At 42.2% G+C, this 23,468-nt stretch overlaps 1 protein-coding gene across 13 annotated transcripts in view; it reads right to left on the minus strand.

Moving 5' to 3' along the window:
* Nucleotides 1-23,468, minus strand: part of NRXN3 (neurexin 3) — a 1,648,091-nt gene that overhangs the window by 1,511,035 nt on the left and 113,588 nt on the right. For all 13 annotated transcript variants that reach the window (XR_010731058.1, XR_010731057.1, XR_010731056.1 and 10 more), the window contains exon 4: nt 16,924-16,953. Coding sequence is in view for 10 of the 13 variants with exons in the window: in XM_066272928.1 (XP_066129025.1) it covers nt 16,924-16,953 (30 nt within the window). In the remaining 3 variants the exon portion in view is untranslated. The remainder of the gene's footprint in view (nt 1-16,923; nt 16,954-23,468) is intronic.

Genomic DNA, 23,468 nt, shown 5'->3' on the forward strand with positions numbered 1-23,468 from the left:
GAAGAGGAAATAGTAGAGAAATTGAAGAATCAGTTCAGACAAAATAAATCATTTCCAAGAAAGAAGAGGCGCTGGTGCTCACCTCCAAAACCAACCAAGCAGAACCAGTAGAAGAATCAGTAAACAGAAATGCAACCACTCACCTCCAGGGAGAACGGTCCTGTTTCTGTCCTTTAGAGCAGTGGTCCCCAACCCCCGGGCCTCGGACCCGTACCAGTCCTTGGGCCATTTGGTACCGGTCCGCAGATAAAGAATAAATAACTTACATTATATCCGTTTTATTTATATTTAAGTCTGAACGATGTTTTATTTTTAAAAAATGACCAGATTCCCTCTGTTACATCCGTCTAAGACTCACTCTTGATGCTTGTCTCGGTCACGTGATACATTTATCCATCCCACCCTAAAGGCCAGTCCGTGAAAATATTTTCTGACATTAAACCGGTCCGTGGCCCAAAAAAGGTTGGGGACCAGTGTACTAAATGGATGAACCAAAAATGCATAAAGGGTTTCCAGCTACCCAGTTGGCCAGAAAGGGCATAAAGGATGCAAGAGCCCGTGAATCCTCAAATGTATTTTTTTTCCTATTATTTTTGGAGGGAAGCCGACAAAAACAGTAAGAGATCTGGAAAGTTGACAAAAATCATTATTCTCCACAAATTGCTTTAACCTTGCCTAGGCAGTGACCTTCACACTACCACTGTTTTAATGGCCTTTACTTAAACAGTAGCTGATTTCACCATTACACAGAGATGCAGGGCACAAGATAATACAGCTAAATCACTCTTGTAAATATTTAATATCATTGTCTTTTTTTTCCCTTTTAACAAATCGCTATTAAAGCTGAGCACATAGTAGAGAACACATTTTATTCTACCCTGGGAAAAAAAACAAAACCTTAGTGCTCATGCATTTATCTATCTAGTTCTCCAAATGACTTTGACACTTGAGAGCCTTGTGATCAAAACAGTCTGAAGGAAGGCTATTTTGCAACAATTTAAGAACTAATTTTATGGCTGATCAACATCCCCCAAAGGTGCCTAATAAAAGGACACTAAACTTAAAACATCAGACCCATGACGAACCCTGAAGGAGCAAATTTATCTTTAAAAGAGAACAAACAAAACAAAAATTGGCTTAAAGAGAAATATATTCTTACTTGAGGGAAAAGAAATGAACTTCCTTTTTCAGTTAAAAATATTGTAAATAAAATTACTAACCTGTTCTTAAAGGAAGAAAGGAAGTTGAAAAACTATTAAGCACCAGTTTGAAAGTCAGTGCCAAGTGAATTTCTTCATGAGCATCAGCTCTGTTATAAACTGTTCACATTCGACAGTAAAAAGAAAAATAAATGGTGGAAAGCTTTTTTAAGTCAACTGGTGTCACCATCTTCCTTCAGCCAAGACAAAGCAGTCGACAGGGGATGTCCAGAAGTGATACAAAGCATTATAAAATCCTGGAAGTCTAAGCAACTTACTGCTAACTTCAAAAGCTTAGTTTGGGTCAGTTTCTCAGGACAGCTGAGTTACTTAAGAGGAAACCTTGTTTAGAATGCTCGAACTCTGATATTTCCAGAACCATTATCGATAATGATCTATCTCAGCAGCAGCCTATGGGTGATCTATAACAAATGTGACTCTCCCAGTGAAGATGGCGAAGACAACTTGGTTACATGTTAGAAGCAACTTGGTGGGAGGGGAAAGAAAATAGCACTGGGAGTCAGAAGGTCTGGGTCCAACCCCAATATCGCTACAAATTATCAGTGTAGCATTAAACACAGCACTTAAGCGTCTCAGCCTATGTTTTGGCCGCCACAAAACTACAGTGGGGTAGACTAAAGAAATCCTAAATTCCCTTTGAGCTCTGAAATGATATGCTTCTAAGGTTTGGGGAAGCAAATCAGCATTTTCTTAAAAGTAACTCTTAGTTCAATATTTTTGCTGTCTGCATGGTTGATCTAGTTTCATCAAGTAATATTAAAGCAATCCTATGGCTCTTTGTGCATACAAAAAGAGTGAAGACACCCATCAAAGACATAAAAGACAAATAACCGGTTTTATCGGGATTACTTTATGTTGTTGTGGGAGGCCTCTAAGGGAACAGGCCAATTGTTTCTTCTTTAAGGTGCCCCAAAACTTTCTACTCAATGTGTAATGGGATTTCAGGGAGGCTCCAGCTGTCATTGTTACTGAATTCTGCCAAGAGGTATTAGCTCAGTGATTCTTAGAACCCATTCAACAAGTATTCACTGAGTCATTTCCACTCTGAGGCAGGCACTGGTATAGGCACTGGAAATATCTTGGTAAATAACATATGTATCGCCCCTGAATTTATGGAGCTTATATTCTCACGGACCACTAAATCTGTAGTGTTGTATAGTGATGCTTTAATTTGCACAGTACATTCACTGGCATGATATCAGTTATCACCGGAACAAACTTAACACATAGGCATTTTTCAGATAAAGACATAGACGGGCAAAAAGTTTAACTTGTTCAAAGTTCCCAGACCTCTGGTGATATTGATAAGATGTATTTATAGTGATAACTAATGTTTAGTATTAATGTTGATGGATAACTAATGTTTATTTATGTCAGATCCAAGCTCTAACATAAGCCTTTTATATACATTCTCGATGGTTCCTCCCAGCAGGCCTGCAAAGTGGATAATATTACTGTTCCCATTTTACTTATTAGGATAATGAGGCTTAACAAGGTTACATGGCTTGTAAATGCCATGGAACTAACATCAGTGCTTTCATCTACCATGCCACCTGAATGATGTCTTCTGCATAGTTCTGAGATCAGTACTCTTTTTATTTCATTATGCTGACACTGCATTAGAATAACTCACACCTGGATATCTGGTTCTTCAGCCTCAATAGCCACATGGATCAATTAGTTCAGACTGAGAACGTCGTCTGTAACAATTCTGGCCAAAGCTTTTGTAAATGACCATTATTGGTCACTTGAGAAAATGAGAGAGATTATGGCTGGCTCGGCAAATTATATCACCACAGACCAGATTAACAGCCCCAGGCAAATGCTCTTCTACAGATGGATCAATGGCCATCACTTCATACCGAAAGAACAGCACATAAGTAGGACAAAGTCCTCAGCCTTGCAAAGAGAGAGCCCACAAAATGCTCAGCTGAACCAATGATTTCTAAACAAAGCACAGGTAATTCTTACCAGGAAGAATTTATTTCACCTACATGTTCACTATCTGGGGGGAGAAAAAAAGCCGTTGAAAGCCAAACTCCCAGATAGAATGAATGACCTTAGATATCCAGTGGAGGTATAATCATAATGACTGTTAGCCTGCTCCAAATTTCAAAGCTAATAAGACTTAAAGTTCCTTGTACTTTTCTCATCTCATGCTGAGATCAGCTGAGATCAGCTCTTCCCAGAGTTCTGCAGGCCATTTTCAGAAGCATTGTTTATACACACTATATGGATATCCGTTTAAGTACTTAGGTAATACAAACTGGAAGTGTTTTAACAAGACTAGTGCTTTAAAACTGCAGTTCTTTTAACATCTGTGTTATGCATTTTACCAGGAAGCAGTAATTTCCCTATTGAAACTAACCCATCTAAAAAACTATTCCCAATCAAAACAGAATATGTAGTTAAAATGATTCTTGAGTGAAGCCAATCCAAAAGCCTCTTTCAAATTCTACAGACATTTCAACTTATAATGTTAGACTTGGAAGAGACTTTAGAATTATCTTGTCCAAATTTTTTCAACTGAACACTAGGTTTTAATTCTAGCTATCTCATCCAAGTTGTAAATTACAAAAAAGAAAGAAAGAAAGAAAGAGTTTCACATCAAATAAATTTGGGTAACTTTGAAAACTACATTTTTGTTCTTAAAGATTCATAATTTATTTTGTCATAACAAAATCCCTGAGAAGTCCTCCGGTCAAAAAAAACCTGTTTCATTTTGTTTTAAACCTGTATTTTGATAACTTACTTTACCCAGTAATCTTTTTTTTCCTCTCAAAACATTATTAGCATTTCTCAAAATTCTTTCAGAAGATGGCAATCTGGCTGAACGTGCATATAATATCAAATTCTGAAAGATGACAAAATGTCTCCAAATTCACACTCACATATTTTTCCTTGGGGCTATTTTGAAATCAAATGATATATTAGTTTTAAAGAAATATAACATGTTAAACCTCTCCAGTTCCTCTTGACTCTAATAGTAAGCAAATGGTTAACATTTGAGTTCCACAGTCCTCCCATCAACTGCATAACACACAAGATATGCTATTGGACTACAAAACTCACGTTATCAAGTTCGTGTTCAGAGATATCACCAATAATTGGAGATTGTGTTTTTTCAATGCATATTTTAAGCCATTTAGCAACTCTTCACAGCAACATCAAGGAGTAGCTGATCACAATAACACACTAAGTTCAGTTTAAATATTTCAAGAAAATGGGGTGAGAGCTTTTTCTACTTTTGTCATTTGATACACATTTTACACTCCTCACAAAAACTAGGGGACATCTTATCACTTCGTTTTCATTTTGAAATATCCCCTAATTTTTGTGAGCAATCTATTTTGTTCTGGGAGAAGTGTGATACACACAAAGTAGTATTTGAGGTTTGCAGTCTATTTTGGGATGGTATCAAGCCAAAGTATTGACTCTCATTTCAGTAATGGATTTGCAGACATTTGCAAGGCACAGTCATTAGCTTATCTTTAAGTAAATATTTTGATTGTCAGACAGCTCATTGCAAACAAGGTTCTTTTCCAAACACTCACTCCTGAGGCAGCCAAGCCCCCTTGCACATCACTCACTTAATAATCTGTGTCTGTGCTAAAATGTAAAATCATTCTTAGGAAGTCAAAGGACAGGAAAAAAAAAAAGCCTGTTTTGCGGGCTGTCACTTAATAGGGCTCCAGCACATGTGGGGCCGGCCGGGGTCTCCTTCAGTCCTCTGGTCTTTACTATGCTGCATGACCATAAAGCCTAGGAAATGAGCTATTACACACCATCATCCCTCCTAACTGCTAGCACAGAAAATCACACACTCAAAAGCCCCCAGCAGAATTAGCAACCATTTCAAAGGCAGCTGTTCTTTCACTCTTAAATAGGCTCCAAATTTCAAATATTCTTCCTGTATTGATCTATTGTTCTTACACACACACACACACACACACACACACACACACACACACATAATCCCTAGCCAAACAAATTATAAAAAAAATTTTCTGTATTCAAAAAATTCAAAGAAACAGTTTATTAAGCGACATTTTCCACCCCAAGACGTGCCATCGTTGTTACAATCGGCTGGAAAGTGTCCAACCTGCACAGAAGCACTTGTCACCGCTCCAGGTGAAAGGGCTCTGCTTTTTTTTGTGGCGTGGGCAAAAAAAAGAGCAGTATCTCTTTAAGAGTCAACAGTAAATTAACTTGCCCAAAAGAGTGAAATAATTAGCAGTTAGTAGCTTATTAAAAGGATGGCAAAGGCCAAGCTGCCATCTGGGATCTCCAGTTTCTTGTGATTGTTATTATGTCAAGATGTGGAAGTTGCATTAGCTTTCATGTCACCATGGCTGCCCTTACTCTACATGTAAATTTTAATGAAAGACGCGGCACTTTTAAAACCAGCCATCCATCAAAAAGTGTTATTAGTCTGGCTTTTTACAAAGCATATGGTCTTTTCTACCTCTGCTTTTCTACTTGCCACTAAATGCCTTAGGGAAAAAAAGAGAGAGAAACCCAATGATATCAATTAAATATTCTCTTTGTGTGCAGAGGGAAACCTGAGTGTCTTCAAACGCAGGGCAAAGCTACACCTCACAAAGGAAACATGTGTGCCTCTGTTTACACACAATGAAAACCACAATGCTTCCTCCTCCCTTGAATTTCGTCCTACCTAGTGAAAATTCATCTGGAGTCCGCCTGCTGATTACTATGTGGATACACTCAGTTTTGGAGGCAGTAGGGATAACAAAGGTACTTAATAAAAATAAATAGCAGAAATGGGCATGCCAAAACCTTATAGGGGTGATGGATACACTCTATGCCTCAGTCTGGATACATGGGTGTACACAGGTTAAAAATATTTCAGCTGCACTCTTATGAGTATGGATTTTATGTACTTTACACAGTGTGTGCTATCCCTCAATAAACAATTAAGTACAAATGAGTGAAAAATGCCCTGCGTGTTCACACACAAAGCATATTCTTTTCTGATTCTGCGAATTTAAAGAGTGGATGATTTGACTCACTGAATTATTACCTGATAGTTTCCCTTTAAAATAAATTAATAAATTTAATTTTTAACTTGCATATATACTAATAAGTTGAACACAGAATTTATCTAAGACTTTAGAAGGAGAGGTGGTTAGTACATCTGAAAGCCATTTTCAGACGCCTTTGGACGTCAGCGAAGTGTGAGAGGGTCGGTTCCTAATTGCTTGATAAGCCCCGTGTCCTGAACTCCTAGTTCTTGTCCTTCCGCCAATATTTGTCTAATGTTGAATATACATTGTTTTTGAATGTTAGAGCTGACACTCTGCTAAATCCAGATGCGTATTGTCTTGGAATGTATCGTTTTCAGTACACTCCAGGTGGAAGCCACAAGTGAAAACATACTTAACCAGTATAAACTTATTAATATGTATTTGGACAAATTATACCTATACCCAGAAGCTCATATAGTGCCCTGCATGCCTGAGAAGCAGACCGTGGTGTATCCAAGCCTAAGCACATATGGAAATGCACTTTGCTTGTTCTTATTAAGTACTTTTCCATCATGCTGATGTTTTTAATTCTTTATAAACAAGATGTGTCATAAAAATAATATACGTTAATTCAAAACATCGTTTACCTGTATGTGCTATTAAACTTTATATATGTACATAGAGATCTATACTTGACCCTGGCCAGTTGGCTCAGTGGTAGAGCATCAGCCCAGCATGTGGATGTCCCAGGTTTGAGTCGCAGCCAGGGCACACGGGAGAAGTGCCTATCTGCTTCTCCATCCCTCCCCTTCTATCTATCTATCTATCTATCTATCTATCTATCTATCTATCTCTTTCCCCCCCCCTCCTGCAGCCATGACTCAATTGGAGCAAGTTGGCCCCAGGCGCAAAAGATGGGTCCTTGGCCTTGCCTCAGGTGCTAAAAAGTGGCTCTGGTTGCAGCAAAGCAAGGGCCTCCAATAGGCAGAGCATCGCCTCCTAGTGGGCTTGCCAGGTGGATTCTGGTTAGGGCGCATGCAGGAGTCTGTCTCTACCTCCTCTCCTCTAACTAAAATGAAAGAAAGAAAGAAAGAAAGAAAGAAAGAAAGAAAGAAAGAGAGAGAGAGAGAGAGAGAGAGAGAGAAAGAAAGAAAGAAAGAAAAGAAAGAAAGAAAGAAATCTACACTTGAAAATTATATATACTGTAGCTATAAAAGTAGATACTATTCACCTTCAAGAAGAAGATGTTTATGATATTGAGATATATATATATATCTGTATGGATTGGAAATAAATATGGTACTTTAAATTTGAGAAATATTTTTCTTTATGTATTGTCAATTAGAATTTAATTGAAACATTCCATTGATCCACAGTACATTTCACTAATAAATCTGTTCACATGCACACATTTAAAAAATGTTTCAGGAAACAGTGTTCTAAAAACAGTCTTCGGAGTCCAATAAAAATATCTAACCAAGGAAAAGGAAGAAGAACACGTTTCATATTTTTAAAGCACCATTTTAACGACATTACGTCAAAAACACAGAGTTGCTAAAATCAGGCAATTATAATTATGTTTAAAATAAATCTATTTTTCCCCTGCAGACTTTCAAAACATTAGAAGGGGGAAAAAACAAAAACCATGGAAAACAGGCTTCTTTAAAAAACAATATGATTTTATTCATTGTCAAGAGGACAAATCAGTGGTGGATGAGAAACAGATGAGGCAAGAGACGGAAACGTAATATTGCCTCTATTTTATTATAATTAGATATTTATAGAGCACAGATGAGTTTATTTTCATAATTAGTGGCTGGCGTTGCATTTACTAATTTGCATAAACAGTTGGCTATCAAATCAGTAACTTATTTGCAGGGCTCTCGAATCCTACTGGAAACAAGACGGGGCTAAACTCCTCAAATCAGCTTTTTTTTTTTTTTTTGTATTTTTCTGAAGCTGGAAATGGGGAGAGACAGTCAGACAGACTCCCGCATGCGCCTGACCGGGATCCACCCAGCACGCCCACCAGGGGCGATGCTCTGCCCACCAGGGGGCGATGCTCTGCCCCTCCGGGGCATTGCTCTGCCACGACCAGAGCCACTCTAGCGCCTGGGGCAGAGGCCAAGGAGCCATCCCCAGCGCCTGGGCCATCTTTGCTCCAATGGAGCCTTGGCTACGGGAGGGGAAGAGAGAGACAGAGAGGAAGGAGGGGGGGGTGGAGAAGCAAATGGGCGCTTCTCCTATGTGCCCTGGCCAGGAATCGAACCAGGGTCCCCCACAAGCCAGGCCGACGCTCTACCGCTGAGCCAACCGGCCAGGGCCCAAATCAGCTTTTTAAATGTCATTCCCAGAAAAATATAAGCTACATGAAGTCATGCCCAAGTTCATGTAGCTTGATTATTCCTCCCCAGTATAGTCAATGTTAACTAGTTCAGTATGGGACAGCCAGCAGTCAAATCTACACGGGGAAAACTACATATAAATAAAACAGAAGGGGCTTCTACATTCTGAGGAATTCAAGTAGGTCTCAGATTCAACACTAACCAGTCCAGTAAATAGAGAGTTCTATATAGCAAAATGAAAATGGAATGAAATGCCTCAGCCTCCCTTGCTATTTTTAAAAATCAACCAGTTCTTGGCAATTGTTAAAAGTGTCAGTTACCTCTCTTGCCAGTCATTCTCAGCATTCTCATACCCTCCCCAAGTACGCACACTCCGACTTGACAAAACCAACTTCACTCAACACATGGATCGGGCTCCCTAGCATGAATGCCAAAGGTAGGACAGATTTCTGGTGCCCTGACCACTGCTATGAGCAAAGAGAAAATTAATCAAGCATACTGCCAGTGATGATCTCCCACTGCTGACATTTAGCAAGAAATCTGGGAGGAATATTTTACTTCTCCTTTCTCCTTAAGCCAAATGTCAAAAAACTTGTGGTTCATGGGTCAAAACGTGTGTGTGTGTGTGTGTGTGTGTGTGTGTGTGTGTGTGTGTGTGTTTATACATGCATACAGAGAAGGAAAGATGCCATAAGCTGACTTATCTTGAGTATCTGGTGACACTGTCATGCATTCTCACAAGGCAACCATCAGTGAGAGCCAAAAAGAGGCTAGTGCCCTTGATAGGATTTCTGCTCTCCAGTTTGCCACAGTTCCCACCTCTCCCTATTGCTTATCTAACACTAGGAATTCTCTTAGGATGGGATCTGCTCCTTGATGACATCTATCAGGCCTCTGTAAGCATTTGAGTCTGTGACACCTACTCCAAGTTCAGTTTCAAGGGGAAGTATTTGGTAACCTAACCCAGAATGGGCATTCCACAAATTAACAAGAAAAGGGGGATGGAGGCCAAAACACACTCTAAACACTTAAAACATAGGCTTTCAAAATCAGGCCAAAAAAGCTGACCATGCTGGCTACTGAATCACTCTTTTGGTCAGCTACTTATGGGTAAAGCCACATTTGCTTTTGGTTCAGTGCAACTCAATGGTCTGCTTAATGTGGTGGTTATCATTTTAAGCCTAAACATCCTGCTCATTTCACAATTCTTCCCACTACAAGTTCACTGCTTCATCACTCAGCTTTAAAGAATGACAGACTCTAAGGCACTCTTTTCTCTCACAAGCTCCTAAGAATAAATCCAAAGACCTTTCCCACTTGTATTCTGGTGTCATCAATTACCATTTTCCAGGAGCCCTGGGGGCTCCTTGCTCAGTTGGTTGCAGTGATGAGGGGAATGATAAGAGGCAGCGGTTGGTGCACAACTCTGGACAAAGTACTGATCTAAGTGCGGTGGGGGTGACAGGATGGCCAAGACAGAGCTTCTGTTCTTCAGGAAGGTGGGGGTGACTAAAACACTTAAGGACAAAGTCTGGCGGACCTAGAAGGTTTGGCTCTTAAAGGATAATAAGGGAAAGAAGGTTGTTCCAAGGACATTCAAGAAAGAAGGTAGAATTTGAACAGAAGACAGAAGACAGGAAACCAGAATGCGGATTCAGGCAGAGAGAGTTGTTGACTTCAGGAGACAGGGGAACAGGTAGAGGTGACAGTGCTGAGTGGGCTGTGGCATTGTAGAAAATAAAGCTGAGAAGACACGTTGACAATTACACAATGAGAGTCCATCAAAAGCTTCTGAACAGATGAGTTACACAATCCAATTTAATTTAATTTTGCTTTGTTTTCACTTTAAGGAAAAGACGACTGACAGCAGGATAAGAAGGATTAGAGATTTTGAGTCCCTTCCTTGTACAACCTACTATACTGGCTCCATCTGGACATTAATGAAAAAACATGTTTGTCTTCCTGCAATCTAGTAGAGGGAAGTGGTCCAATTCCCAAATAACTTGGGAGAGCTTATCCTTGAATGGAGCATTCAGAGGATAGCATCAACTAGGAAATGAAATCTATGTATGAGTTCATTGGAGTGGGGGGAGGGAGTGGGGCTGTTACAAGCAAGAAGCAGAATAAGTAAAGCTAGGAGACAAGGAAAGGTCTAGTAAGATTATCTGGCATCCTATTTGGCAGGAATTTTGCATATAAGATTAACAGGAGAGAAGGTTAAAGGTAAAAAGGGCTTTATTAGAAACAGCTTTGAAAGCAAGATAGAGCTGTGGCCCGTTGGCTCAGTGAAAGAGCGTTGGCCCAGTGTATGGATGTCCCAAATTCGATTCCTGGTCAGCGCACACAGTAGTGCCCATCTTCTTTGCCACCCCTCCACTCTCACTTCTCTCTTTCTCTCTCTTCCCCTCCTGCAGCCACAGCTCAATTGGAGTGAGTTGGCTCCAGGTGCTGAGGATGGCTCCATGGTCTCTTCTCAGGTGCTGAGAAGAGCTCTGTTGCTCAGCAACAGAGAAATGCCCCAAATGGGCAGAGCATCACCCCCTAGTTGGCTTGCCGGGTATATCCCAGTCAGGGCACATGTGGGAGTCTGTCTCTGCCTCTCCTCCTCTCACTGAATAATAATAATTTTATTTTATTTTTTATTATTTTTTTTTTTTTTTGCATTTTTCTGAAGCTAGAAACAGGGAGTGACAGTCAGACAGACTCCCGCATGCGCCCGACCGGGATCCACCCGGCACGCCCACCAGGGGGCGACGCTCTGCCCACCAGGGGGCGATGCTCTGCCCATCCTGGGCGTCGCCATGTTGCGACCCTCCTGGGTGTCGCCATGTTGCGACCAGAGCCACTCAAGCGCCTGGGGCAGAGGCCACAGAGCTATCCCCAGCGCCCGGGCCATCTTTGCTCCAATGGAGCCTTGGCTGCGGGAGGGGAAGAGAGAGACAGAGAGGAAGGCGCGGCGGAGGGGTGGAGAAGCAAATGGGCGCTTCTCCTATGTGCCCTGGCCGGGAATCGAACCCGAGTCCTCCGCACACTAGGCCGATGCTCTACCGCTGAGCCAACCGGCCAGGGCATAATAATAATTTAAAAAAAAGTGAGATCACTAATCCCAATCTCCATTTGGTGGATGGCAAAGTTTAAGTGGTACTCCTTTACTAGATAGGTTGGAAGAGAATAGGTGTAAGAATTGGGCAAGGGCAATAATCTAATTAGGGCTAACTGGGACCTGAACTAGAATGTTGATAGTAGAGATGTGAGAGACGTTCACGTGAGAATATCCAGAGCTTTCTCAACTGCTCACCAGGAAACAGGAAGAGGAAGCACAGAAAGCAATTCCTGGGTTTTGGCTCAGGTAATAAGAAGTATGGGGCATTATTAACAAATATAGGGAAGCTAGTTTGTGACCAGATGGTGAGATGGTTGCCTTAAGACATACTGAAGTGACGGTAGTGGTGGGACATTTATGTGGATGGATATTACCGAGAAAGCAAAGTGGCAGGCTGGAACTTGAGATAGGTCAGTGCCAGGGAGGCTGCTGAGAGGCACATACAGGGCACTCAGTTATCCTTGGGTCTAAGGGAGGCCCTATGGTGTCATGGTTAAGGGCTCAGAGTCTGGCTTTCATTTCCACTCAGTAGCCGTCTGACTTCAGTTATTAAACTCTCAGTAGCCTTGTTCTACCAATTCATAAAGCAAGGCTGACGCCATCGCCTCCCTCTTAAAGCAGTTGCGAGGATTCAGTGTGATAGGCATCTAGAGCACAGGGCACAATGAGTGGCATGTAGGAAATAATCAGCGTCAGCAGCAGCAGCCAGAGAAAGAAAATAAGATATCCATGTGCAAGACTTAAAAACTCCAGACTTGTGTTTCATGGGGTGTGTTAGGTGGTTAGGAAAATACAAGGAGACAGGTGAGGTGAGGGGTGAGTGGGGGGAGAAGGACAGGGGACTGACTCTAATGTACTCTCATAGAAGCCATGGAAGGAGGGACAGGTGGCCCAGTGCCACCTGCTTCAGAAAGGTTGAGTCCTGGACAAAAATTGGTGACTTTTCCTAGGAGGAGATCCCTGGAAGCCTCTGGCTGAGTAAAAGAAGTGGAGGTTACAGCCAGATGGACCCTTTCGATCATTATTGCCAATCCCCCTTTCCCACCTCCTTTTGAAAGGTACCAAGTTCATGACAGGTTTCTGAGAACAAACCCACCTGTGATGAGCATAAAAGGAACTGGCAGTCAACTAACCCCAAAGTGAAAGGGCTGAGTGGCTTCCGAGGTAACCATACATAACATTTAAAACATCCACAGAGCAGGAAACACAAAGATGGCCAGTTCACAGACTAGGCATCAAATCAGCATTTTCAATAACTTGTCAGCCCCTCTTTCTTTAACATCCTCACGCCAGAATTCACATTTCCTACTTCTGTATTTAGCCAGTCCTGGCAGGACGCAGCAGCACACGGCTTCTCAGGGACAGGGGTGGAGTGTCATGGAGGCAGAGGGGAGAACCGATGCAGATACATATTTATAATTTATCAATTAACTTCTCCCTTACTCCTGGACAGCTGATCCGATTTGAGCTGGCGAGCCAGGTGCTCCGAGTTCAGGTCTCCAACAACTTTGATTAGGAATGGATGAAAGAGCTGTGCCGCCCAAAGGTGTGAAGCACTGAAAAGCCCATCAGAGCATGGGAGCAGCCCACCTGCTCTGAGTCGCTCCCTTTCCCCGCCTCCCAGGCAAAAAGTGTGCTTGTGAGTTCAAATCCAGCATTACCTTTTTCTCCACTTTCTCCTTATGATGCAATGCATTCCCATTCCCGTGTTCTTCCACATTCCCAGTCCTACCAATCTTAATTCATCGACCCCCATCAGGAAATTTCCACTCCCCAAAATACAGGCAAAAAATAAATATGCCCTACATTTTACATTAAATAAAATTTCAAGCAATTCACCAGTCCTCTTCCCTCTCTTATCTATTGTCCTTCCCTTGCTATTACTCGGTGGTAATAGAAACAATGGTACATCATTTCAGATCTCCCTGTTCCCTCTGTACATTTATTGGGAGGGACTCGTAGACTATCATGCATTAAGTAAAATATATCTCCCCCATGCTGCATAACCACTTTCAGAGTTCCCCATTCCTTCTAGAAGCAGCATATTTTAATGGATATGGCTCCTTCTGGGTTTAGCAGGCGGTGGGCCAATTCAGAACCACCCCAACCATCTAACGTGAAGTGCACTAAAGGGAAATGGAAGCATCGGCTTCTTATTTATTTATTTATTTATTTATTTTTAGTTGTTGTTAAAAGCACTAAGTTATCATCTGGACTGTATTCATCAGAATCAACAATTCCCCTTGGATACATGAATATTTCAGAAGGCAGATTGATAGTTATAATAATAAAAATAAAATGATCACTACCTTTACTTCTACCTACAGAAATGAAGTAGAAGGTCCGATTAGGAAGAGGAAGCATGGTGTCCACCATGGAGGCGGTGAGAGAGAGAGAGAGAAAGAGAGAGAGAGAGCAGGGAGAACAAAACATCAGGACACTGCAGACACACAGAGAAATGTAACACAGAGAACACAATAACCCACCACAATAACAGCCACAGCACTACAATATCTTCAGGAGGATGCACAAAACGATGCACAAGGTGAAGCTTCAACGAGCCATAAACAGTGTGTGACCAGCAGGGCTGCTTCCATCTGCGTCGTGTTTCAACTTTCTCCCGTTAGTTTCTCCGGCCCCATCCTTAGAAACACGACCATGTCTGCATGCACAAGCACTGCGTAGCCACACGTATGTGAAATTGCACGCACTTAACCAACCTAAAATTGGTTAGGGAAAGTCTCAGAGAAACTAAGTTCTCCTGTATTTTCCCAACATGGATATGAATCATGAGGACCAAGAGTATAACATACATGTATAGGGGGTACACGCACACATACATCAGTTATTTCCACACATATTTATGTACATCAAAAGTGAATTCTGGGATTCAGTGGGAACCAGGCAGAAATCTCTTTCTTTCACGTTAAAGGAATAGGGAGAAGAAAAGGAGAATTAGTGGGGAAGTAGAGTTGGATTTTTAGGTAATCATCACAAGGGTGAAAACAGACAAGGGGCTGGGAAAAGGGGTGGGCGGAATGAGAGGAGGAGGAACGTAGTTAAAGGGCCTTCTTCAAAACAAATTAAACTGCCAAGTTGCAACTTGAAATCTCAGTGGCACTGACCACCCAGAAGAATCTGCATCCTTCTGTGAGAACCTCTCTCAAGAGGAATTCACAATATTCATGTCAGTCACTATTTTATTGCCTACAGACTTTTTCTAGAGGATACCTGACTTAACCCCCAGAGTACGTGCACATGGGTGTGTCTGAGTTCTCCACTCATGTTCTCATCAATCTGGGTGCCCAAGAGAAGTTGAGTAGTGAATAGAAAATTGAGCAAGGTGTGACATGGTGGAGCTTTTCCACATACTTTTCATACTGTCATTGGCTTGTAGCCCTCCAAAATACCTGTACTGCATCAGTCAGTCTAATATAAGCCTAACTGAGATTAAAGAAGTCCCCACCAACCTATCCCATCTGCCAGGACTCTCTATCCTATGACATCAGCCATATGATGCACTCAGACCTCCAAGCCACCATAAAAGCTGGAAGGATTCCTAAAGCTGAGATCACAGGTAAGGGAATGTAGGAAGGGCCTTCTCATCAGGACTCTGAGGGCTTGCTTGCTTTTTCTAGTGTAACTTGATATCCAAGTTGGGCCAGCAGGTTCCAGCAATTCTTAGAGCTCGGGTTCACCCACTTCGTGTAGAGTTGTGCTTAACTTTCTCAAACTACCTGGCTGCTAGGTTGACATCAGTGCATCCCCTGCTCATATCCACTTCATAGTTCCCTGCTGTTGGCAGATACCTTTGCCTTGTAGACAGACAAAATAAGGAGGTTTCATCCCAACCTCTTCCAGATCTCCATCTAACACTGGGAAATTCACCTGACCCCCTCCCTCCAGCTCTGTGCTCTGATATCTGCTCTATACCAGAGAGTGTCCTCACTGATATGTTGATATGTCCGGATTCCCCATCGTAAATCTTAGTTCTAGGAGACACATTTTCTGTTGGAAAAGTGTGTTTCCTTCTTATCTGGCCCTATCAAGTTAGGAGGCTTTCCACTGCCCACCTCCGCAGCTATCCGAACACCATAAACAAATTTCCCTGAGCCCTGGGCAGTTCCTTGATCTGATGATCATGCCGCCTTTTGTGACAGCACTGTCTGATGACCCAATGTCAGAAAGCAAGGGAGGGAGTCCTTCCACGCTGCTGCACTCCCTCAAAAGAGCAAGAAAAACAGGAGAACGAGGAAGGACCTTTCCTTCCTTTTTCTTCGGTCCTCCTCCAAAAGAGGCACTGAGACCCTTGTGTACTTGGGGGAGGGGGCGGAGTAAAAGAAACAGGCCAGAAAAAATTAAAGTACAGTCTTTTCGTGTCAGGGCAAGGCAGGTAGCCCAATCTTGCAATCATTCACAGGCTCAAAAGGAATACAATAGTAGCAATTGAACAGGGAAGGAAAAGACAATTTTAAGTAGGCTTAGTTCTCAAATCCTGATTTAGGCTGATAATGTGGAAAAATTTTTATTTAGAAGAAAAAGGCTTCATTCACAGCCCACCCTGTGCTCTGCTGAGCCGAATTTCCTGCACAGTTCATTCCCTGCATATTTGAATATTTTAGGCTGCAGATGCTGAATTTACAGATCGTTATATGCAGTCTTCTTGTGGGTGTATAATGAGTTAGAATCCTGCCACGAGGACATTAGCATGTTCTCTTGGTGGGTTTTTGCTTTTGTACAAAATGAAAACAGCCAACCCCCATGGGCTTCCTTTCCCAAGGAGGGGCTGAAGGTCATTACAAAGGGCAGTGGGGATGGAGGGGAAGGCAAAAAGCAAACCTGACTCAGAGGGAAATTCAAGGAAAAGCCGGCTCCTCTCCCTCAACCCCAGCAGGGGTGTGGGGAGGAGCAGGAGGAAGTTAATCGCTCGGCTGCTCTGAAATTAGTTTCATTCACCCCCATTATCGACACCGTCATGCCTTGTTTCATGCTTCCCTCTCCGAGGCAGCCCTGCAGGGCCAGCGCCCTGATGATGACGAACGGTGCAGAATGGAACAGCCACGGGGGTGATGGGGATGGGAAACCACGATGCAGCGGGAAAGGTGGCCCCAGCCGGCCAGGGTGGCTCTGCCGCCCACCCGCCTGGCCTGTGCCGGGAGGAACAGGCAGCGAATGGCCTGCCAGAAAATGACGAGGGTCTGAGTCATCAGCCAGCAGCACGAAGGCAAGCAAGTCGGGCAGCTGGAGCAGCACGAGCAAACCGCACCTACCTTGTTCACTCATCATCAGGTGGGAGAGGCCTTGAGGACGGAGAGGAAGGAAGGGGGAGGAGGAGAGGGGGAGGAGAAGGAAAAGAGAAAGAAGGCAAAGTTAGAATTCTGAATGCAATGCAATCTTCTCTTAATTCTCGAGTGGAAGCAGGGGCAGCAGGGCACACACACACACACTCAGGAGCACACAGAAGAACTGACAGCCCCTTCCCGCCACGGGGCAGCCAGGTGGGCTCCCTGGTTGAGGAAGGCTCTGTTTGCTGACTGCTCTGGGCCCCATCGTGGGAACTTCCACCATTGCTGGCAGCCAGAGGCAGCGTTTGAGATAAATCTATTAACAATGAGGTCCATTGGGAAAGGGACTCAAGATGCCAGGCAAACTAGGTTTCTTTCTTTCTTTTAAATTGCTTTAAATAGTAATACATGGTCACTGTAGAAACACTGGAAAAATCAGAAAAGAAAAAAAAAAGAGTTGTAATCTCACCATCCGTAGATAATCATCCAACTATTTCATTTCTCCTGTGAGAGACCGTGTCCTTTTCTACAAAAGCTGAATGATAGTGAACACACCAGATGAGGTTCTGCTCGCAAGAGGCGCCCAGGCAACCAGAAATGACCTCGCCTGCCACCCCCTTCTGAGCTCAGTAACAACCACACCCCTCCTCTGCTCCTCCACCACCATCTTTTCCTAGAAAGTTCCTCGCTCTTGATGGGGAGCCCTAGCCAAGCACTGAATGGGTTTTAAAGAAGGAACCACAGTAACAAGGTTAGTAAGAGCTCATTACTTTGAGGGAAGTATAATCCCTGATAAGACCATTAGAAGGAAAGATTTTCAACCAGTAACCAACTGTACCAGTTATTTGCTCTTCTGTTACTTTTATTATTACTGGAGATGTCTGACAAAACCCAGATCACTCCAGAGAACCTTTTTACCCAGGGCTAAATTTAGGGATCTGAGGCATTAATAAAGAAAAAAAAAATCTCTCAAGTATGGAAATCTCTAAATGTTTTGGAGATTACTAGCGATTTAGAAAAGTAATCAGAGGCAAAATATAGGTCAAGCAACTGACTTTTAAAGGATCAATGAACTATTAAATGCATAGATAGATACATATGCCATAAATGTCGTGGAGTCTATTTTTTTTAAAACAAATTTTATTAAACTATAATCATATTTTAGCGTATATCTGGCATTCATTTCCAGAGGCCTAGGATTAATATTCATGGAGGAATGGACTCATGCCAAAGTCAGTCATTCTCATGATTTGTCTTGTTAAAAAATTAATTTTGAGTCCTTTTTTTTTGGCTGGGATAGTAGGGAGAGAGAACAACGAGCCCTAGATTTGGCTAAGGGAGACTTCGTCAGAAGTCACTATTTCAAAAATGCCTGCTCTTTCTGGACCACACCATAGCCTGCAGCATCCAGATCAAGAGGACTAAGGGGCAGGGTCTGGGGCAGGCAGGTGGAGTATGTGCAAAGGTAAGCGGAAACAGAATAGGTGTGTGAATTCAGTAGGTGACTATGCATAGAGTTGCAAACGTTGAGAAATGAGAATAAGGAAGATCCAAGGAGATATCTAAGAGTGAGATAGAGTAAAAAGTGTAAGAAGAATAATCCTGTATCATATATTTGCCATGTGCTAACCAAGTAGATCTTAAATGTTCTCACCACAAAAGGATATCGAAACTATAGGATGGGGTGGAGGTATTAGCTCATGCTATGGTGGTAATCGTTTTGCAATATATACAAATGTATGAAATCAACCCATTGTACATCTTGGACTTACATCATGTTATATATGTCAATTATATCACAATAAAACTGACGGGGAGGGGATTTAAATTTTTTTAACTTAAAAATAAAAGTACAAATATTTTATAGCTGTAATTAAAGATGTTTGGCAACTGGGAGAAGGGGTAAATAGGAAAGAGGTAGATTAGTCTTTATCAGACCCAAATAGATATTTCAACAATTTACCAAATGAAGAGTAAGCAGGACACTTGGTAGTCAGAGGGCATGCAAAGCCCTGGAAAAGTCCCTACAGTTGGGCTCCATTTATGAGCCACAAATGTGTCTCTTTAAAGCAGTATTTCCCAAAGTGTATTTTCCTGACCACCTACATCAATGACATAAGAATGTCTATTAACAGGGAAGATCCTGGGCCTCGCCCCAAAGCTAATGATTTTGAATGTCAGAGAGGAATTGGGGGGGGGGGGAAGATCTCAAGGTCAAACAAGTTGCCCAGATGATTCCCATGCTTGAGAACTTGAGAGCTACCCCATTAGAGTGGTACATAAATCAAATTTGAGTAAAGTAAATTATATGATAAATGCGGTAAGAGGTCTTGGATATTTAATGGAACCCTGCAGTGAATCCTTTTGTAAAAGGAAGAATCCTTTTAAAATGCAAATAATCCACCACCTGTGTCTTTAACATTCAAACATGTACCTAGCAGGTTTTATGAAGCTACAAAAGTAGTTGCAGCATTGCAATATAAGTTGAAGAATATAAACATTTCATTCCAGTTGCAATGCTGCAACTACTGTCACTTTCCAGAGCTTGTCTTGTACAAACCTACCCTCACAGCTTGCAGAGAACTGGAATCCAAGAATTCTAGAGAGTCCAGGTCTTTTCTGAAATTCTGTCACTAACCCCTAAAACACTCCTACCAGCTGTTAAAAATCTTAAGCCCCCCCCTCAAAGTGAATGCAAAAAATCAACAATCAATCATCCAAAAGATTTAAGTAGCTGCCATATGCACAAACGGGAGAAGGGAGTGGGGATACAAGCTAGTATGTACACGGTCACTGACCCCTCGGCCTTTACAGTCTAGCTGGGAAGGTATGTTTACAGTTACATAGACACACATATGATATACCATATTTTTCGCTCCATAAGATGCACTTTTTTTCCCCCAAAGAAGTGGAGGGGAAAATGCCTGTGAGTCTCATAGAGCGAAAAATACCATCTTTTATTAAATATTTTAACACACCATTTGGTTCAGAATATTTTTTTCTTATTTTCCTCCTTAAAACCCTAGGTGTGTCTTATGGTCAGGTGCGTCTTATGGAGCAAAAAATAGGTATATATACTGATACCTGACAGTGAAGGGTTAGGGTTAAGATCAAGGACTCAGGAGCCAGATTTGAATCCTACCTTTGTTACATTCTAGCTTTTTGACGCTAGGAAAGTTTCTTAAACATCTCTGTGCCTTGATTTCCCTATCTGTAAAATCGGGATAATAATAATGCCAAATTCATAGGTTGTTTTGAGGATTAAATAAATGAATGTATGTAAAGTTATGCCTGCACATGATAAGGGCTATATAAAGGTTATTATTATTTAAAGTTATTGTGCTATAAAAATATACTGACGTGTGAGGCCATACCTAGCATACAGGCTGACACACAGGAGGTGCTCAGTACGAATTTAGTGCTTGAACGAGGAATGAATGAATGGTTAATTGCTCAATGTCAAATGATGAATTCAGACAATAGGACAATAGGACTGTGAGGAGGGCCCTGAATGTAGAAAATGTCTCTAGAGGAAAGTGAAATTTACACTAGGCTAGGAACGATAATTTAGGATTTGTACAGGTGGAAAACATTCCTGGTAGCACCGCTAGTTCCCAAGAGCACAAAATGCATTTGTAAGAACTCGCCTGTTCAACTTTGCAGAGGTACCTGGGACACTGTCAGGCACACAGCAGGTATGATCACATATAAATAGTTCATATAAGAAAGGAGTAAGAGGTGATCTTAAGGATCAGAGGATGGATGGAGCCATTGCATGGACACCTTGCATTTTAAGGCTAAGGAAAATGGACTTGATCTTGCAGCTGATGGGAGACACTCAGAGTTCATGAGCAGAAGAATGATGCAGGGAAAATGATGTAGGGGAAGATTGTCTTGGCAATGGTATAGACAGGGTGAGTTAAAGGGGAAAGGTATGGAGGCAGAAAGATCAGTCATGGACAAGGGCCTCAACTGATATCAAGGCAGCAGAGTGGAAAAGGGAGAAAGACAATTCAACAGGCTTTAGGTAGAGGCTGAGGAGATGTTTTTGGGGAGGAACAAATGGGAGACTGAGTGAAGATTGTCAGAAATGGGAAGGTTGTGAGGAGTTGGGAGATGGATTTGGAGTGAGGGCAATAATGAGGTCTGTCTTAGAGAAGATGAGTGGAAGAAACAGAGGAATCACTAAAGCCAAAACACCTAGAGTGCATTTAACAATGCAGGACTGAGGTTTGTGAGAAAGTCAGGACAATATAAGAGTGTGTCACCTCCTCTTTATGGAAGAGATGTCTGTGCTCATAGAAGTCAATCCTCAAAGAAAAGGGTCTAGTCTGGGAAGACTAGGTAATAATAAGATATCCTGGAGGTTCTTTTTTTTTTTAAATATTCAACATTTAAAAAAAATTACATTAACAAAGGAACTATATGGCTTTCTAATATAGATACAGAAAATAATGCCCAAATAATTTTGACGGAGAAGGATGTAATTAGCATGGAAGAAAAAGAACTCTAGGCAGGGTGCGTGTTATGTATGTGGTTAATGAGGAAGGGAAAGGAAGACAGGCATTCTCATCAACCTGAGAAACAGGGTCAAAGTGCACATCAGCAGCAGAGCCCCAGGAGCCCGGGACCAGCACGCTGGCTGGGCTGGGAGTTTGGCATCTATTCTGGGCCCGATGTTCAAGGGCTGCTGCAAGAGAAGACATGGCCTGGAACAGGGGGCTCAGGAAAGCAAGGGGGGCCACATCTTTCCAAGACCATCTCACTGTGGACTCTAGATTTGCATAGATCCTCAACAGGCACTCGGAAGCCAGCTCCATAAAAGTTTACACAATGGAGGGAAGGAAATGTGAGGTAGACCTGGGTGACCCTTTGATAGGCAAGGTATCAAGAATTGCCAGCACAGAATGTTTATGGAACAACAGTGCCTTTTAAAAATAACTACAAAAAAAAATTAGAAAGCTACTGAAGTGTCTCCTATCTAGATGTCAAGTCCACACAAAGTACTACTGGAGCTGGGTCCAGGGACCCATCTGGGTCCCAAGATGTCTGCTCTTTTTTTCCCTTCCTCTCACTGTTTCCAGAACTATATTCCAGCCTTCTCGTGCCTGTCTTTGTGAGTGGTGCACAGGTTCTCAGGGTACACACAAGAATAAAAGGAGGAAAAGATCACCAGTAGGTAAGACAGACGAGGTTGGAATTGCCTTAGAACAGACTGCAAAGCATATGTAAATTATATGTAAAATATACGTATGGCCCTCTAAAGTGCATTCCATCCTTTGGGAAAATCCCCATGGAGATAGTTGCTTTTGCAGCCTGGGAGAATGGAAACGGCTATGAAAGCAGAGTCATTTGTAAGTGGCTGTGGCCATCATGAAGCCTGTCGTGGGGATGACTAACACAGAGAACAGAAACCATTTACTGAAATGGGCGAGAGGAAGATGCAATGTTCAAGAACCGGGACAGGAGTTGAAGGTCTCCATCATTTAAGCTAATACTGTCTCCCCCTCAAACCTGTAACATCCCACCCCCCACCCCTCAGATGGTTTTCAATCCATCCTTCCTTCCCTCTGGCTGGGTAATTGGGGAAAGTACTGTATTTTAGGGGAGGAAGGAAGTACATTCATGGGGGGGGGGGGAGACGACTCAGGGTGGGAGGAGCAAGTTATCTCTGCCAAGGCTTTTCCTTCATTCACTTTCAGCGTAACTTTCATCCCAGTGTAAGAATCTACATATATCATCTTTTTTCTGTACTGAAGTAGAGGAATTAAATGTCACTAATTACAGCAAGTGCCAAGTGCCAATGTTGAATTCTTATGAAGCCACAAGGACTTTCGAAAAGAGTAATTACGTAAAATCAGAAGGTAATGAAAACATTCATTCTGGAAGAACTAAGGAGCTAGTGAAGGTGGTAGAGGGTGGGCCGAGGAAGAGAGAAGCCACTGCAACCCCTTCTGTAGGGTGACTGCGAATTTGGAAAAGAGACAAGGGGGAAGAATAAATAAACATTTTGGCATTTTAAGCACTTAAAAGAGAGGAAATTCGGTTGATTTGGCAAAAAGAATTACAACAGTAGCTAATATTTGTTGACTATTTACTATAGGCCTGGCATGGCTATGTGGCATCTCATTAAATATCACTCTGTGGGATAGGCATTGCTATAAGTTCAATCTTACAGTTAAGAAAAGCAATGCCTAGAGCCAAAGTCACACTACTTAGTAAGGGGTGAAATGAGGATTCTAAGCCAGCAGATGGGCTCTCTGGGCTGGGATGGTAACCATGACACTAGCTATTCTGTCTCATTCAGGGCTGGTAGAGAAGGAAAGACTCGTGTCTTAAAGAATTCAGGAGCAGAAAATAGTGCCCGAACATTAATTCAACTTCATCCCTAACCCTGGTCGAGTGTGACATAAGGAATACTGGGGGAATGCTACTTTTAAATGGCCACCATCTTACCTGCCTCAATTTCCATCCCCAGATTCAACTAAAACATGAAGCTTTTCCTTTCCGAGGTCATTTCTTGAGGTTAT

This window comes from Saccopteryx bilineata, chromosome 4 (assembly GCF_036850765.1).
Source record: "Saccopteryx bilineata isolate mSacBil1 chromosome 4, mSacBil1_pri_phased_curated, whole genome shotgun sequence".
Lineage (NCBI taxonomy): Eukaryota > Metazoa > Chordata > Mammalia > Chiroptera > Emballonuridae > Saccopteryx > Saccopteryx bilineata.